Source organism: Schistocerca cancellata, chromosome 1 (genome assembly GCF_023864275.1).
Source record: "Schistocerca cancellata isolate TAMUIC-IGC-003103 chromosome 1, iqSchCanc2.1, whole genome shotgun sequence".
Taxonomy (NCBI): Eukaryota; Metazoa; Arthropoda; class Insecta; order Orthoptera; family Acrididae; genus Schistocerca; species Schistocerca cancellata.
In genome coordinates this window covers 458,852,119-458,869,687 of record NC_064626.1, presented here as the reverse complement: position 1 = coordinate 458,869,687, position 17,569 = coordinate 458,852,119, and the positions used below count along the sequence as shown (strand labels likewise).

The window sequence follows — 17,569 nt, the reverse complement described above, 5'->3', positions numbered from 1 at the left end:
AAGTTTCCGTCAAACGCGATTAATCGAACAATTGAAATAATTGCACTAAATCGTCAAACGCGTATACAAGACAACAAAATTAAATTATGAAATACCATAAGAAGAATGACAATTACCAAATCTACACATGCAATATAACTACAATTACTAAACTACAAATTACTACAACAATACTACTGTCTACTATTTTTACAATCAGAAGAATTCCAAGGGACGATCCGAAGCAGCGGTCGACACGTGCATGGGGACTTAATTTAAAATAAAATGCAAATATTTTTAGTAGCTGTAAGTCCGATTACGCTGTTTCGTAAACGGCTAGCCCTGACTAGTATTATTACGCAATCTGACTGCATGAAACAACAACAAAGAATGAAATGAAAATTTCAGTTAATACAATTAATTAATTAAGTCCCCAGCAACTATAAAACCTACGAAACCAACAAAGCACAAGTGTAGCTGTTCTGTATGTGGTAGTATGACTCAACGCACATCTGGCACGGTTATTCTTCAACAAGACAAGAATTTTTAAATACCAATTATACTGACGTGATAAAAGAAAATTAGAAATACTATAATTGTGCAAGAAAACCAAAATTACACTCTAATACAAGAACACAAGCCAGATGCTTTGTTGACTGAACCTGTAAGGACACATTATTCAGGACACTGAAAGAATAAAAGAACATAGTGTTGTATTACCTTCATATATATTGACGAAAAGCACTCAGATCATTACAGTATCTCCATTGGAATAAAGTCTGCTATCTCTCCCATCAAATAACTGCATAAACATGGAACAACACTCTCCACTACCACATCTCACTCCAACTTCACGACAAGCAGAGTCCACCACAACTTCTCGGCAAGAACTGCTTGCCGCTACGTCTCAATAATCACTGCCAGTGGAGGCGGCGGAACAATACTCTCTGGCACGATCTCTGGCGCTGTGGCTCAGTGTAGCCACCTTTCACATACTTTACACTCAATCCACGAGTTCATGCTGTAAAGGTCTCTTTTCAAATTTTAATTCCAGTAGGCGATAGTACGTCTAATTTTTTGGGGCTCACCCCGTTCTGGATTTGCTACAGGGTTCCTTAAAAATATCTTCTTACCATTACTGAGTACAAACTAATGAGGATATTTCTGATGATATGCTCTCGTAATTCTCTGCCAACGCTAAGTCGCAGAGATAAACGTTTCCTCCCACGACCTCGTACACCACGCACAGAATTATGTAACGGCCGCCGCCATATAAACGTGTTTAATAAAGTTACAAAATGTATCTTACTCCACTGTCTGATAACCCAACTGCTCTACAGCAAATGGGTAGTTTCAGAATTTCGCGCACATATCAAGTTCATGTAATTACTTAACATACAGGTAATGGACCCGCGATTGCAGTCATTCGATTTGTAATTTCATCAGCTGTCAGAAACCTGTGAACTGATTTTATTGTCTGGATTTATGATAAGATCTTCCTTGATATAGGTGCATGAAAGTGTTGCCTCGGCCTTGCCATCGTGCGTGTGAATCTCCGTGGGGAAGTCTACGATCTACAAGCCTTTTGCAAATGAAGGATGATGAGGATTTTGGTTTGTCCGCCGCTCAACGGTGTCGTTATCAGCGAGCGTACGAAGTCCCAATCTTTACACTTTCCAGTCTCGCAATTTTCCTGATAGTGATGAAATAATGGGGACAGCACGAACACCCAGTCGCCGAGCAGGGAAATCCTCGACCCGGCCGGTAACCGAACCCGTAACCGCGTCATCCAGGGGTCAGCAAAGCTAACCACTAGACCACGAGCTGGGGACTCAAATTAAGGAGACACACGAATCAGGAAGCTTGTCGGCGTTGGTGATGGTTGGATTTTACGATTAGATGCAAAATTTTCGTTACTCTCAACTAAGAAATAAGACTGTTTTGTGAAGACACCTAAGCTATTGCGTTCTTTCCGATAATCTTTCCTTCATCACGGAGGAGGAACTAAAAATATGGCTCCCGACGATTTTTGTAGTAATGTAGTGTAAAATTATTCTAAACATTAATTTTTATTGAGTCATTTACTAGTAGCATCACAGACACTGGTTTATGTTAGGTAGATACTAATGCATTAGCATGTGACTATCCGACTTGCCTTGCCACTTCTGTTTCTACGACGTGCGTTACCACGCGTTAGGTGCACACAACCTACCTTACGTCAAAGAAAGTTCCTTCAGCATTTTCCTCATTCTCTGCACACAGAACTTACCTGAAAAATTTATACCATCAGTTCTTTGTTATGTAGCTCCCGACACCGTCTTGCACTTCACGCAGAGGTATTCATTTTCATAAGGAAGACAGAGAACAGTTGCCAAAATCTTTTTGATGCTTAGGACATATCTATTGTACATACTTTACACTCAGTCCACGAGTTCATGCTGTAAAGGCCTCTTTTCAAATTTTAATTCCAGTAGGCGACAGTATGTTTAATTTTTTGGGGCTCACCCCGTTCTGGATTTGCTACAGGGTTCCTTAAAAATATCTTCTTACCACTACCGAGCACAAACTAATAAGGATATTTGTAGGTATTTCTGATGATATGCTCTCGTAATTCTCTGCTACCGTTGCGTGGTTTGATACTACCTTCAAAATATTATACTTCACCTTGTATTTTGTAAAAATTTCGTACACTTTCTGTACCCTTTATACACTTGTGGATCTTCTCCTATCTGATCAGGCAATATAGTTTGTTTGCTTCATTGCAAGCTGCAAGAAGATTTCATGAAATACTACATGTTTGCATGCTTGAGACGAAAATACCGATGAGGCAGTGAAAATATGATTTGAAATCGGTTGATGTTGGTGGTTTAGTAAATTTTGATACTAGGATATCGTGGATATGGCTGCATCAGTACACTGTCTGACAGTAAGTAACCGTACACGTATTAGCGGGCAATAATACAGGCTGTGTCCACCATTCGCCTTTGTGACGGCTTGGACTCTGCTGGGGACACTTTCAGTGAGAGATGAATGGCAACACATTCTTCCCCACGAGTCGAAACCAGAGAAGGTAGTGAGGTTAGACGCCGAGGTCTCTTGCGAAGTCGACGTTCCAACTCATCCCAAGGATGTTCCATTGGGTTCTAATTGGGGCTTTGGGCAGGCCAGTCCATTTCAGAAATTTCGGTTGTTCACAAACCATTGTCTAATAGATGCTGCTTTTTGAGAAGTGTGCATTATAATGCTGATAAAAATAATCATCGTCGTCAAGCTGTTCCTCTACTTCATGCAGTGCACAATACTGTAAAACCTGTTCGTATCCTTTCGCACTTAACGTTTTCTAAAGCAAAATAAGAACACACCCTACTCACGGAAAACACCCCCATACTGTTACATCGCCTCTTCTGGCACTACACTTGACGACAGGTAACGTTGTCCAGGCGTTTGCCATAGGGTATGACGTTATTGATTATTCCAAATGGATCATTTCCAGTCATCCACAGTCCAGTGGCGTCGCTCTTTACCTTACATTAATCATCGCTTTGCATTGGAACTGATGCGCATAAAAAAATGCGTCAGGAACGATAGGAATTTATCACAACATCCATAACGAACAAAATATAACTGGTTGCTCCACCACCAGAATTTCCGTCACGATTTGAGTGAGCTTTACCAAATAATCTTCCTATAAAATCTACCGCTTGATGGTGAGTGTCCATTCATTTGAAATTTAACTTGTGGGAGAGACAGTGAACTGCTGTTTCTATGTGAATCATTTTGAAATTAATCTTTCACCCAGTAACTTTAATTGAATTCATTATTTCCTTCTCTTTGAGCAAGTTCCCGTATGTTATCCTTTATGGCTCTGTGTTTGACGCCTTAATTGAGAATTTTGAAGAACAAAGTATTGCATTGGTATTCAGTCTTCACCACATAGGAACAGAAATTATTGACCAGTTTTTCCACAATTTTAGAATCAACAAGAGTGATAACCGAGGGCAGTAAACCAAGTAAATATTAAAGTTACCTGTTAAGTTGTACTAACAGTTAATACAGCTTTGTTCGCTTCTTCATCCTGTGACCTGAGACGCGTGGCGACCTGAAGCACTCCGCGAATCGTCGCATGTAAATCTAAAAGTAGTAATGACGCGATTGAGAACTCGGAGATGTTTGGTAAAGAATTTATTGTAGAGACGCAGATAACAAGTGAGTCGATCTAAAAAAATTGTTTTTGTAATACTGAAAAATATCAAATTGTTTGTCTTCAAGAGCTAGGAGAGGAAGTACTGACATAATTGTGAAGTAGGTGGCAGACAGTACAGAATAAAACACACCTCCAGAAGCATGCTTTGTTCCCGCAGACGAACACTGCCGTTTATTCTAAGAGCCACTAAAGGTTCCAAACAGACGAGTACTGTGCTGAACCCCCTCCCCCCGTCTCCCCCTCTATAAACACACACAAAACCTCAGTATTTCAATTACATGTCATATGAAGTGTTTATGTTATCCGTACGCATACCATATGTTTCTTCGAAACACGAGAAGTATCTTTACAACGGCAATCAATCCTGCAAAATTGACAAGATTTTTGACGGGGTCACCACCCAAGAAACGGCTACCAGAGATGAAAATTACGCACAACTCATGATAAGCAACACGTGTAAGTTGTAAACTCAAGGTGAACCTGTCGTTTCGAAATAGGAAGCTGTCCTATATTTTTAATAAATATAACGCCAACGACTGGTTTGCCGACTTGTTTTCGGTAACAATCCACTAGTATACACCGTAGATGTTACGTTCTATAGTTTTCTGGAAGTCTTCCTGCACAAGACTGTCACTGACATCTGTTTCATATAAGTGAAATTTGAAACTAATGCGGCTGCTTTCTTAAAATTAACTTGACCACCGTCCGTGAATGGAAGAAACAACAACGAAGGCCTGAAGAGTAGCACTGAAGTACAGAGTCTTGTTACTGCATCTGTAGTGAGAGAAGAAACAACAATACGCCACTGATGCCTTCTCTTGAAGTACAAATACTGCCCGAAAAATTGATGTCTTAACCCTACTAAGTCTCAGTATGCAAATACCAAACGAATCTTCTAATGAAACCAGGCCTTACACGTGTTGTAGGTTTATTCTAGCGGAGTATGTAAAAAACAAAAATCGGTTATATTAGATCGTTATGGAATTGTTTATTAGCAAGTGCAAAATCGTTAATTCTTCGGCACTTACGAATTATTTTTATCAAACTAATTGAAATTATGATCGCAGGTACTCATGCACATTGCGCCCCTCAGAACATTAAAGCAGTGACAGAAGAGCGCTAGTGACAGCTGGTATAGTTGCCGCAGGCTGGCCCTACGGAGGCCACGGAGCCGGCGCCGCCGCCCCCGGAGTTGGAGCTGGCGCTGGCGGCGCCGCCCGCGGAGGAGTGCGCGTCCGACGAGGCGCCGGAGACGCCCGCGGAGATGCCGAGCGGCAGCGTGGCGCCCACGTTGACGCTGTCGCTGTGCGCGTCCGAGCCGCAGTCTCTGAAGAGGTCCAGCCAGTTGAACGGGTCCAGGACCGCCTGCAGCACCGACTCCATCACACTGCTCCGAACTCGATGACCTTCAGTACACACACCATCAGATTATTTGACTTGTCGATCTATCGAAGTAAGCGAGTGTCAGCAATATGTCTCGTGGTCTTATCGTGGCGTGTTTATCGTCTGCCGTTAGGTCAGACGATAGAAATGCCACTTGCACACTTAGAGTAGCAGATTGACGGTGACCAACTTTAAACAGAACTTGATTAATTTTCACACACATTTGTTAAAATAATAAAAAGCATAGATATTACGTAACTTGATTCTGGATGCTGTTTACAAGTGACAATCCGAAGTTCCTTTGGTCTTGGTACGTTAATCTTATCCTCACATGTATCTGATACTTGACAAAGTGTGTATACATTTCTCTTCATGGCTATGTACAGGAATATGGTAATCTTATTAGGCGCAGACTGAAACTTGACTACAGACTAATGCAGACTGACTATTCGGAGGTCTGTTCACTCGTTATAATACCTCGCGCGTTCAGGTATCACTGCGCGAGTGTGATCCGCGAGGAGAAAAGGTTCTACATTAGCAGCAATCTCATTGGCTGCGAGACATATTAATACGCGGATCGGCGGAAACAGAATTTGGTCTGTCTCTAAGACAGCGCCATCTCGTAGTGCAGAGACGGACGAGCGCTGCGCCTGCGCTGTTGTGCTTAGCGGGGCGCGCTGTATTGGGAAAGTTGTGTACGCGCTGACTACGCGGAACTATGTACACAACAACAGGGTGACCCAAAAGTCAGTTAAAACTAAAAAAAATTCAAAAAATTCAGTACTTACGGGATAACGTAGAAAGGGAGGTGAAAGCTGACACCCATGCTTGAAATGGAATGGGATTCTATTCAGACAAAAAAAAAAAAAGCACCTAATGACCATCAGAAGGCTCCTCATATGCTAAGAAAGCAACCATTAGCATAACAATTAATTTTTAACGAAGATTATGATCTTTACAACAGTACAACAGATACCGGACATGTCGATCGTGATCCGCAGTAACTGTAGTCGAGGCACAATGTTGTGAGCAGCACTGTACTGCGTATCAGTAGGTACGGTGAGAAATTGCCGTCCGATGTCGTGACTCAGCATGCCTAATGAGATCAGACGATCGTGGTAGACTTGAGACTTCAGGTAACCCCACAACCAATAATCACAGTGACTGGCGTATGGGGATCTGGAAGGCCAAGCCTGACGGAAATGGCAGCTAAGCAGGTGATCCTCACCAAGCGTAGTGGGAAGAGATCTTTCACATGTATAGCAACATAGCGTTGAGCCCCATCTTGCATAAAAGTCGTGCCTTTCAGCAGGTGTTTATTAGCTACATTTACTCGAAGACAAAGGATTCGGTGACGATTAACGTGGTGCGTCCACGCCAAATCGTGACTTTCTGTCTTCGCGACAGTTCTAGGATATTTAGTAGCCCAAATTCTGGAGTTGTGGTTGCTAATAGACCCTCGGACTGTGAAATGGACTTCGTCCGTACACAAAACGTTTGACCGCTAATCTTCAAATGGCTCTCAGCACTTTGGGACTTAACATCTGAGGTCATCAGTCCCGAAGAAATTAGAACTACTTAAACCTAACTAACCTATGGACATCACACACACCCATGCCCGAGGCAGTATTCTAACCTGCGACCGTAGCGGTCGGGTGGTTCCGGACTGAAGCGCCTAGAACCGCTCGGCCACACCGGCCGGCTCACTAATCTTCAACTTCCCCCATTTTTTGGAAGTGCTCACACTGCTCTCCGTGACACAATATCGGTGGCTAACAGTTAATGGTGACCCCGATTTTGTACGAATAGCGTTGGAGGGTACGCCTTAGTGCTATCCAAACAGTAGTGGTCCTCGAACTTCGTGATCGTTTTCTTTACTGCTACCTTTACCCATTCGAATACACCTGTTTTGGCGATAGGATCGGTAAACTGCGGTATTGGATTCTCTGTTCTGATGGTAAAGCTTTACTAACAGTACCTTTTCTGGTAAATTCTACATGCCGCGATTGGTGGCGCATGTGACTCCCTCTCTCACTACAGTTCATTTTATGCATGATTCTCATGCGGAGTCAGAGTTGTGTCGCTGTCCAGCGCCATATGTTGGCTAATTTTTGCTCTTGTTTTCGGTTTCAATAAAACTCCATGTCATTACAGGCTTGAGTGTCAATTTCTGCCTCCCTGCTGACATTATTCTGTGAATTAATGCATTTTCAAATATTAAGAGACCTTCGTGTCACCCTGCATATTGAAGTAACTTTGAACAGTACTCGTTCCTTCTGGAAAAATGGAAGTATCAAAGAAAAGGTCAGCAGCAAGATATACAGATGAACCAAAACATGATGAACACTGCTCGCAGTGAGAATGAATGTCGTCTCCTTGTGGTGTTGCACCGACTTGGCGCGTTAAAGGACATAAACAAACGGAGAAGAGTTGAATGAGGAATCATCCTAACGACAATATGAACTGCGTACGTGGAAATCCATCGACGCTAAGTGACTTTGTCATGGCTCGGCACCTGGGAATGAGCACCTCGGAAACGTGGAATCTGATCGACTGTGGTATTGCAGGGAGCGTCTATAGGAAGGGGTTGAAGGACGATGAAACAACTAGTAGGCGATATTGTGTTGGATGTGGAGGTTGGAGGGTTTCCAACTCTGTAAAGCGGGGCAGGAGGCGATCTAGGGGCAGATATTAGGACAGACTGCTATGCTGACGTAGGCACAAGTGTTTCGCAGGATACCATTTAGAGCACATTGTTGAAAATGGGGCTCCACAGTTGACGACTTCTATGTGTTTCCATTTTGACACAGCGATATCATCCATTATGATTACAGTAGTTACAGTGGAAACAGTAGTTTTCCTGTCGATGGTCGTGTTCGGATATATCATCAGCCAGGCGCCAGGCGAATGGATGCCCGAAACATGCACGTACGCAGTTGTGAGAGGGCAGGGGGGGACGTAATATGTTTCGTGTGACATTAACTAAGGCTTCCATAGCAAGGCAATACGACAACAGTGAACATTGTTGGTGTTATTTAAATCCATGGATGCCTTATGTCTTCTCCGACGGTGATGGTATCTTCCAGCATGGTAACTTTCCGTGTCATGAGGCTAGAATCGCAACATTGACCCGAGGAGTATGATAGTGAACTTACACTGATGTTTTAGCGGCCGAATTTGCTTAATCAGATCGCGATTGGACACATCTGGGTTGCTACCGCTACTGAGCGACAGCTCCGCGTGCCATATACCATCGTCCCGAAATTTAGTCGGGAATCGTATTTCATCTGCGTAGGCGTCTGCTGCAACGTACCTTCGGAAACGTACCATGCGCTTGTCGAATCCATGGCAGGCAGAATCGCTGCTGTATTGCTCCAAAGTAGGAACACAGTGCCTGTTAACAAGTGGTTCTAATGTGTTGCACATCAGTGTATTTCGATAGCGTGATGTAACTCTGCTAAAAAAAATCAGGTGTCCATGAAGTAAACGAAAGTTGTAGATTCTTTATCAAATGCCTAAAATGGCAATGGATGATATGTACATATTATTCGGAACAGCGACACCATCAAGGACGTTGTAGCTAGAGTAGAACAGCAAGAAACTCATTCGGGACATTCAATGTATCAAAAAGAGTTGAAGATCAAGTATGATTCTCGAGATAACGACAACAACTGCATGTGTCTCACTGAAACCAAGATGATGAAGCATGAGCCACAGGAATGAGGTGAACTCATTTGAAAGGCTACCTCCGGGCTTAGTAACAATACTAGACACGTAAAAATCCCTGAGCCATCCTTATATCAGGTTAACGAAGACAGCAAAGAGTGAAGTTTAATTTCATGCCTACCAACACAGAGTACAAACACGAAGAAAGCGAGACGAAGCGGGCCATGTCCTTCTCGTGTAAACGACCTCAAAGTTTGACTTAAGCGTTATAAAGAAAATGTGGATACCTCACCCTAGAAAGCTGCACAGGAATTTGGAACCTATATGTGAGTCTAGTAGTTTTGCCAAAGCGCCACCTCAGGACCAACTGTCCATATTGGGCCTGGGCAGGCACGTTCTAAGTTAAGCTATTGTGTCTCCTATTGTTACCACAATGATCAAGGACGATGCAGTTTTTGCAACACAATCCGTAGTTAATGTACCCACCTTCTATAACGAAATATATAGGTTCAAAATTTTGTAGGACGTATCTTTTCCGGCCCCTCACTGAACACCACTTATGTAGTGAACTTCTTGTTCTGTCAATCGTTTCTAATGATTGTTCTTCACCAGACCACTTAAAGGAACAACAATAAAATCTGTACTGTTGGAAACGATCGTATGGCGTCAGTGGCTGGGAGATCTCAGACGGGAAGTTCGGCAGCCAAGTGCAGGTCTTATTGAATGCGACGCCACATTGGCTGACCTGAGCGTCGACAATGGGTATGAGGACAGCACAACACCCAGTCCCTGAGGGGAGGAAATCACCCTCCCCAGCCGGGAATCGAACCCGGGCCCCCGCGCGTGGCAATCCAACGGGCTGACCACTCAGCTAATGGGGCGGACTAATCTGTACTGTTGGGAACGGATTACACGACGTAAAGGCAGCAAACAGGTAACAAAATACATTAAAACAAACAAATGTATTGTTAATTTATGGGCCGCAGTTGTTCGCGATTTTTCTGAAGTACGATCTGGACAATTCGAACGCATGATTTGGCCACTCAGATCGCCCGACACGAATTACATTGAACATTTGTGGGACATGATCGAGAGGTCAGTTTATGCACAACGCTCTGCGCCGGATGAAATTACAGACTGCTACAGAGGCAACATAGCTCAATATTTCTGCAGGGGACTTGCAACGACTTGTTGAGGCAATGCTACATCGAGTTGCAGAACTATCCGGGCGAAAGTAAGTCTCACACAATTCTGGGAGATGTCCCATGACTTCTGTCAGCTCAGTGTGGGTTAGCATGAGAGAAACTTGGTTTGTTCACCTAAAATAAGCTAAGAGGGAAGTCACCTCAGTGTATGTGTTGAGAAATATTTATATACGTTGATGAGTGCCTCGAGTTCATTTAAGCGCCGGGAATCGTGTGGCGTAGTTGAGAGTGAGCTCTTTATACAGTAGTATAGTAGTCTGGCCGCATGTCGCTAGTTAAATGTGGTTGATTAAACAGCTGTATTTCTTAAAAGATGATGATGATGATTCGGTAGTGAGAGCACACGACCTCAAGGTTATCAACGCCCATACTACAATGTAGTGAGATGGGTGTGGATAGAGGTCGATAAATTATTAAAGTGGGTACTGCAAATAAAGAGATAAAAACGTAAATGGGATGAACTAGCTATTCTGATACACATTAATATCTCCAGCATAAAAGTTTACATCAGAGTCCAGACACGTCACAGTATTTTAAAAGCTCGTCTCGTCCTCGGCTAAAATATAAGGTAGATTCCCACCTAAATTTGCTGTTGTGCGCTAATTACAAAATAAAACTTATTCATTTAAAATTTGTTGTACTGTGATTTGCACGCACAAGCAACACAAGTGGGGGAGGGGGGCAAGGTTGCCATCTCGCCAGAGCAAACAACCACATTTTAGAGGTTAGTGCCCAACTTGAAGGCGAATAGGGACAACTTTGCACCGCCAAAGTGAATGGCTTCTTAAAGAAAAGGTATAACTTCCGTGTACAAAAAACGTTACTTTCGTTGAAGGAAACTATATCACGATCTTGCTTGCAATGACAGAATTTGCCAAATCAAATTTTATACCATGTTAGGTCTAGTGACAATGGTGAGATTGTATACTTATGTCTCTGTATGACACTTATTTTACACGCTGTCAATGTAGAATTGCTAATAACAGCCCGCCTCCATAGCCAAGGTCGCTTTCGCACTCTTGTGCCGTGGCCCTCGACTAGGGTTACTTCAGTTAGAATCTTGACGGTGAAAAAATTTCAGTTCTTTTATTTGTCCGGCAAGGGGAAGAGCGATGGTGGCGGAAAGTACCTGACGGCCAATCGTTAAACCAGTGTTCTGGGTTAAATTCCAAACCTCTCCGCAGTGTCTCACTGAGAAAGAGTATTCAACGCTGTTGATACTGTCCTTCCGTAGGATGGTGACATTAAGTTCTGCAGCCCTATTCTTCGAGAGGAATAGGCTACGTATTGACACCGGGATTCACTCTCTTCCTTCCTTTCATCAATAGCAATAAAAAAAACCGCTGTACCGTACAAGCACTCTTCACAGGCATCCACACGAAACAGACACACATTATACACCTCATAACAGGTCATAGAAAGGCAACGGCTGTAAATCGTATCCACTAGGACTTTGCCTAGAACGGCGAAGCTCGATTTATTCCCTGAATATGGGACTGCTTTGGCTTTTCAATAAATATCTGAGAAACAGGCTCCAATGAGACGTGCTTCCACTGTGGAAGTCGTTTTAGAAATCCTTGGGTAACGATCGTACACGTTGATGATTATGGGTGACAGAGCAGACCTACGTTTAATGGTATAAAACTCACACTTGACATCGAGGACGATGTGTTAGATATGCAGATAAAGGACAGTTACCCAAAGATGTCAGTTGTAAGGTGTCTGGATTTTATGGACCTTCCATGAGCTTGATCCATAACGACAGGACGATACAGTATGATATCCTCAGAAAATAATAATAATATTACATCAACAAAAGGTAATTGCAGTTAATCTCATGTACCGAAAACTAACAAAACAATATCTACCAATATATGGACTGACATGTAAAAACAAGTTAAAGTGAAACACATTTTGGAGATGAACCAAACAGGTGGTTAATGATATCGTAAAACTCTCATTTAGCAAGAGAACGGCGAGCTTCAGCGCAGAAAGGGATAAGGCCAGAACAATACATTATTCCTTTTCACGTAAATAAGGCCGAGACCGAGGGTAAGTTTAAATGGTTCAAATGGCTCTGAGCACTATGGGACTTAACATCTGAGGTCATCAGTCCCCTAGAACTTAGAACTACTTAAACCTAACTAACCTAAGGACATCACATACATCCATGCCCGCGGCAGGATTCGAACCTGCGACCGTAGCAGTCTCGCGGTTCCAGACTGTAGCGCCTAGAACCGCTCGGCCACCCCGGCCGGCCGAGGGTAAGTGGCTGCACGTCATTAATAGGGCTAGGCTGCAATCCAGCAAGAAAAAAAATGTATGTTCACCTTTAGCGAGACGGTGATTGGCTAAAGTGTTACTTGGCGGCGGAGACGCGACACGGTGGGGAGATCTCGATTGTATAAAAGCATTTTGAGAGCTAAAATTAAGGCTCTATATCTCTCTCTCTCTCTCTTATCCATCTCGCTGCGGACCGCCCAAGTGTATGGAAATATGCGAGGACATTGAGAGATTTGCTTTGTGCGAAGTGAGGACGACACGCTTCACGTATCATGACGACAGATAACAAAGCGGTAGTTAATTATTCCTGTGGGAATTTTTTAGGGCAAAGTCGCTCCAACCCATAGCGAGTGTGCAATAGCTATTATTTTGGCTAGGGAAAGATTAACGTTCTACGGAACACAGAAAAGTTGCGACTGCGTGAATTCAATCAATGCCAGAGTACGGAATTAACGTTTCAGATCCAGCGCAGAGACAACGCCGTTGCACATGCTGCTTAGTAAAGTACCCTCATGCATTCGGCCACAGTAAATATTGAGTCTAGATTTTGCTCACTCCAGCTTGCGTATGCTTTGACCACTGAATATCAAAAGCTAGGATACTAACCTACCCTCACATTGACTACATGAGAGTTTTTTTTCCTTGGTTCAAAAAGTAAATTTATTCTTCAACAGCTCAGTGCCAGACCAGCTACGACAATATAGATTTAAATGAGCTGATGAGGATTTTTAATAATCATTCTTTCCTGTGAAGAAAAATTTTCATGTGTAGAGATAACGATTTTAATAATCGTCATTTCAATATGTCAAAGACTTAAATATTTTGTTATTGGGTGTCAAAAGTAATTGCACGTGATTGTTGTTTATCACTTGACCCCTGAAAGCAACAGTTGATAAATTATATGTAGAAAAAAAAGGAAATAGCTGCGTTGTCTTTGTAGAATAGACCCCAAACTTTCACTTTCATTAATTCATGCATTTTAGGTACGTGACAGCAGCATTTCTAATGATTTTTGTTACGATCCGCACCTGATATTAGCTGCCTTACAGGGCTAGGGTCATATTTATTTAGAATGTCTCTTTGACACCCTGGGCTTGAGAAGACAGTTCAGATGTTTTGTCCATTTGCGCATTAAGTTTAAGCTAAGTTTGCACACATTAGTACACTCACTGTGCAGATACAAAAGTCGGATGTACGACACAGTTTAAAGTGGAAGAATCAAGAGAACGATAATATATTTCGTAACGTGGCACTAGAGCTTTACGTCAGTAAACAGATACCATTAAAAATGAGAAGTGTGATAGGAACTAGAATAACTAAAAAAAAAGTAATTTTATTAGAAGGAAAGACAGTTTGAGGGAAAAAATCGCCGAGGATTATATTATTCCGTAATCGAGTGATGCGTATAAAAATGGAATTCGTAGAAGGTAAAAATTCGAGAACGAAATATAAGCTGTACATGTTTTATTAATTATGAAAGTTACATAGGCTGTTCTTTAAATGATTATTCTAAGGAAATTGTAAGTTGAAGCAATTAACGAACATTTCAATGTTTTCTTAGGATCATATTCATAAAATATGTAGAGTCTTTCATTTGGAATTATGTAAGGGGGCATGAGAACATAAATCTTATTGTAGAATAGATACATGGGAGATTGAGATTCAGAGCAAGAATTTTATGGTAGAACAATTCTTCCATACGAGTGGTCACTTAGAGAAACCTACATCTGGTTCATTAACGAATATTTATCGTCAAGCATTTGCTTTTCCCATGTTGGATTAAGACAGAGAAGAATGAAAGAAATAAAATTTTTTGGAAACTTTCTGAAGTCCATGAAATATTTTTTGCAGACATATTGCTTAATAACCAAGGTGGTAAATTTAAAGAAATTTCAGCTTATCCCAATGCGAATTTACGCGTATTGCAAGGTATCCTCGCTTCTAAACTGATACAGTTGTTAATTAGCTTAGCCGCGAGTCCATAGATGGTGGTATAAGTGACGTACAATATAACTGGTCAGCATTTCCACCTGGAATTGGCGAGTGAAAGTCGGACCTCCCTTGATCCGCCTTGGTGGGTCGTGTCGTCGGATTTCCTCCTACCTGTGCGCGGTGCAGCTCTCGTAAATGTCGTCCCGTGCAGATTCTTCATTGGCGCATTGGATGTCTCTGTCGGTGGAAGCTAATTATCTGAAATTGCTGTCGATTAACTTTGGGGTATCTATTTACTCGAAATTAACATTCAGAATGCCGTAATATCACCTTTATTCCTATTAAATCAATAATGAAACACTCATGTCACAAACTACTCGTAACCGAGAGCATGGCTACTATCGAACAAGACAGGAACAGTTCTTAACGCCGTCCGTATATCTTACTAGTTTCGTCACAGTTCGTGGATTTCCGATCAAGTTCGTACTTACTAAGATATGCATTTGTTAAAGAATGGGTGTGAAGTTTAACGAGGCAAAATTATGATAAATAGTTGTAAACATCCAGAGGCTCCTCCTAGTGTTCATGTTGTCATAAATGACTTTAATTATTAAATATAAATAAACAAAAACGGTGACTTTGGCGCCAAGATGGCGGTACTTCCCGTCATGTATATTTCCCAGGCTGACGCTTGTTGCTACGGTCCAGCGCCGAGCCCCACCCCACTACGCGCGACATACGGTCGCTTCGTCACGTAGCCAGCCAGCGTGGGAAATGCTCTCCGACTCATGGCCGACTACGGACTACAGCACTTCCTAACTATCGTGAATACATCAACAAGAGACAATAATTTATTAAAACTGGTAAAAATGTCTTCCTTACGGAAGAGGCACCTTACAGTATACAGGGTGTTACAAAAAGGTACGGCCAAACTTTCAGGAAACATTCCTCACACACAAAGAAAGAAAATATGTTATGTGGACATGTGTCCGGAAACGCTTACTTTCCATGTTAGAGCTCATTTTATTACTTCTCTTCAAATCACATTAATCATGGAATCGAAACACACAGCAACAAAACGTACCAGCGTGACTTGAAACACTTTGTTACAGGAAATGTTCAAAATGTCCTCCGTTAGCGAGGATACATGCATCCACCCTCCGTCGCATGGAATCCCTGATGCGCTGATGCAGCCCTGGAGAATGGCGTATTGTATCACAGCCGTCCCCAATACGAGCACGATGAGTCTCTACATATTGTATCACAGCCGTCCCCAATACGAGCACGAAGAGTCTCTACATTTGGTACTGGGGTTGCGTAGACAAGAGCTTTCAAATGCCTCCATAAATGAAAGTCAAGAGGGTTGAGGTCAGGAGAGCGTGGAGGCCATGGAATTGGTCCGCCTCTACCAATCCATCGGTCACCGAATCTGATGTTGAGAAGCGTACGAACACTTCGACTGAAATGAGCAGGAGCTCCATCGTGCATGAACCACATGTTGTATCGTAGTTGGAAAGGAACATGTTCTAGCAGCACAGGTAGAGTATCCCGTATGAAATCATGATTACGTGCTCCATTGAGCGTAGGTGGAAGAACATGGGGCCCAATCAAGACATCACCAACAATGCCTGCCCAAACAATGAGTCGCATGTCAACACAAGCCCCGAAGTCAACATTACCTTCCTTCAATTGGGCCAACTGGCGGTGAATCGAGGAAGTACAGTACATACTGACGAAACTAAAATGAGCTCTAACATGGAAATTAAGCGTTTCCGGACACATGTCCACATAACATGTTTTCTTTATTTGTGTGTGAGGAATGTTTCCTGAAAGCTTGGCCGTACCTTTTTGTAACACCCTGTATAGGTTCAGCACGCGGACCGTTGCCGATAGATTTGGGAGGACGACGGTTCAATCCCGTCTCCAGCCATCCTGATTTAGGTTTTCCGTGATTTCCCTAAATCGTTTCAGGCAAATGCCGGGATGGTTCCTTTGAAAGGGCACGGCCGATTTCCTTCCCCATCCTTCCCTAACCCGAGCTTACGCTCTGTCTCTAATGACCTCGTTGTCGACGGGACGTTAAACAACACTAACCTAACACTAATCTAACCGTTGCCGATAGGAACAGGGTGGGGATAAAATAGTACTGGTACACTTTAGCTGAACCGTGAAACTCCGTTTAGTAGCTTGCAGCATACAAATGTGGAAACACGGGATAACCAAACAAAGTGTATGCGAGACAATTAGTACCGTAATTTCTCCTGAAGAGGAATTCTAAATATAGAAGAAAGCTCTCTGAGTTCGCTGCTTCTGATCAGGTTTGAAAACGCGAAGCCGCCTTTCCGGAAAAACGCTTAGTTTGGTAGACTCGTACGTATCTGCTTCTGGGGATTACTCTGCTCTTACGCGTGCTGACAGCACGTTGCGGTGCATTTGCTGCAGGGTAACGGGCGCGTGTGAGTGTCAGTGAGTACCCACCCAGACTGTGAGGCCGCGCGTGGCCTGCATTGGTCGCCGGCAGCGCCGTCGCCGCCTGACAGACGGCCAGCAGCAGCAGGAGGGAGGCGGTTGCGGTCACCATGGCGGCGCGAGGCGAGGCGAGGAACGTCTGTCGCAGCCATGTCCGCTAGCTGGCTATTTATACGCTGTGTACGAGTACGCGCTCTGAGTGGGAGGCGCTTAGCCGGGGGGTACTGCGAACCATAATTGGCGCTTTTCTGCTCACGAGTGCCTGCATTTCGAGTTCCAAATCAATAAAAGCTCCTCATTTACATTCGCTTGTATTACTTATCAAGGAAACGACAAATGCATGACTGAATTCTAAAAAAAAAAGGCAATAACATTAAGCGAACAGAAAGACGGAAACTTTTACAGCTAACGAGGGACACCTTTGACCTCGGAGCCGCTCGAAAGCATA

General features: G+C 43.0%; 1 protein-coding gene across 1 annotated transcript; it reads right to left on the bottom strand.

Annotated features, from left to right (window-relative positions):
- Positions 1 to 5,102: 5,102 nt before the first annotated feature.
- Positions 5,103 to 17,246, bottom strand: LOC126176970 (uncharacterized). The gene is made up of 2 exons (XM_049924185.1): positions 17,131 to 17,246; positions 5,103 to 5,589 (listed from the first exon to the last, which is right to left on the bottom strand). Exons 1-2 carry the CDS (start codon positions 17,231 to 17,233, stop codon positions 5,303 to 5,305), a joined length of 390 nt encoding a protein of 129 aa, XP_049780142.1. The 5' UTR covers positions 17,234 to 17,246; the 3' UTR covers positions 5,103 to 5,302.
- Between the last annotated feature and the right edge of the window lie 323 nt (positions 17,247 to 17,569).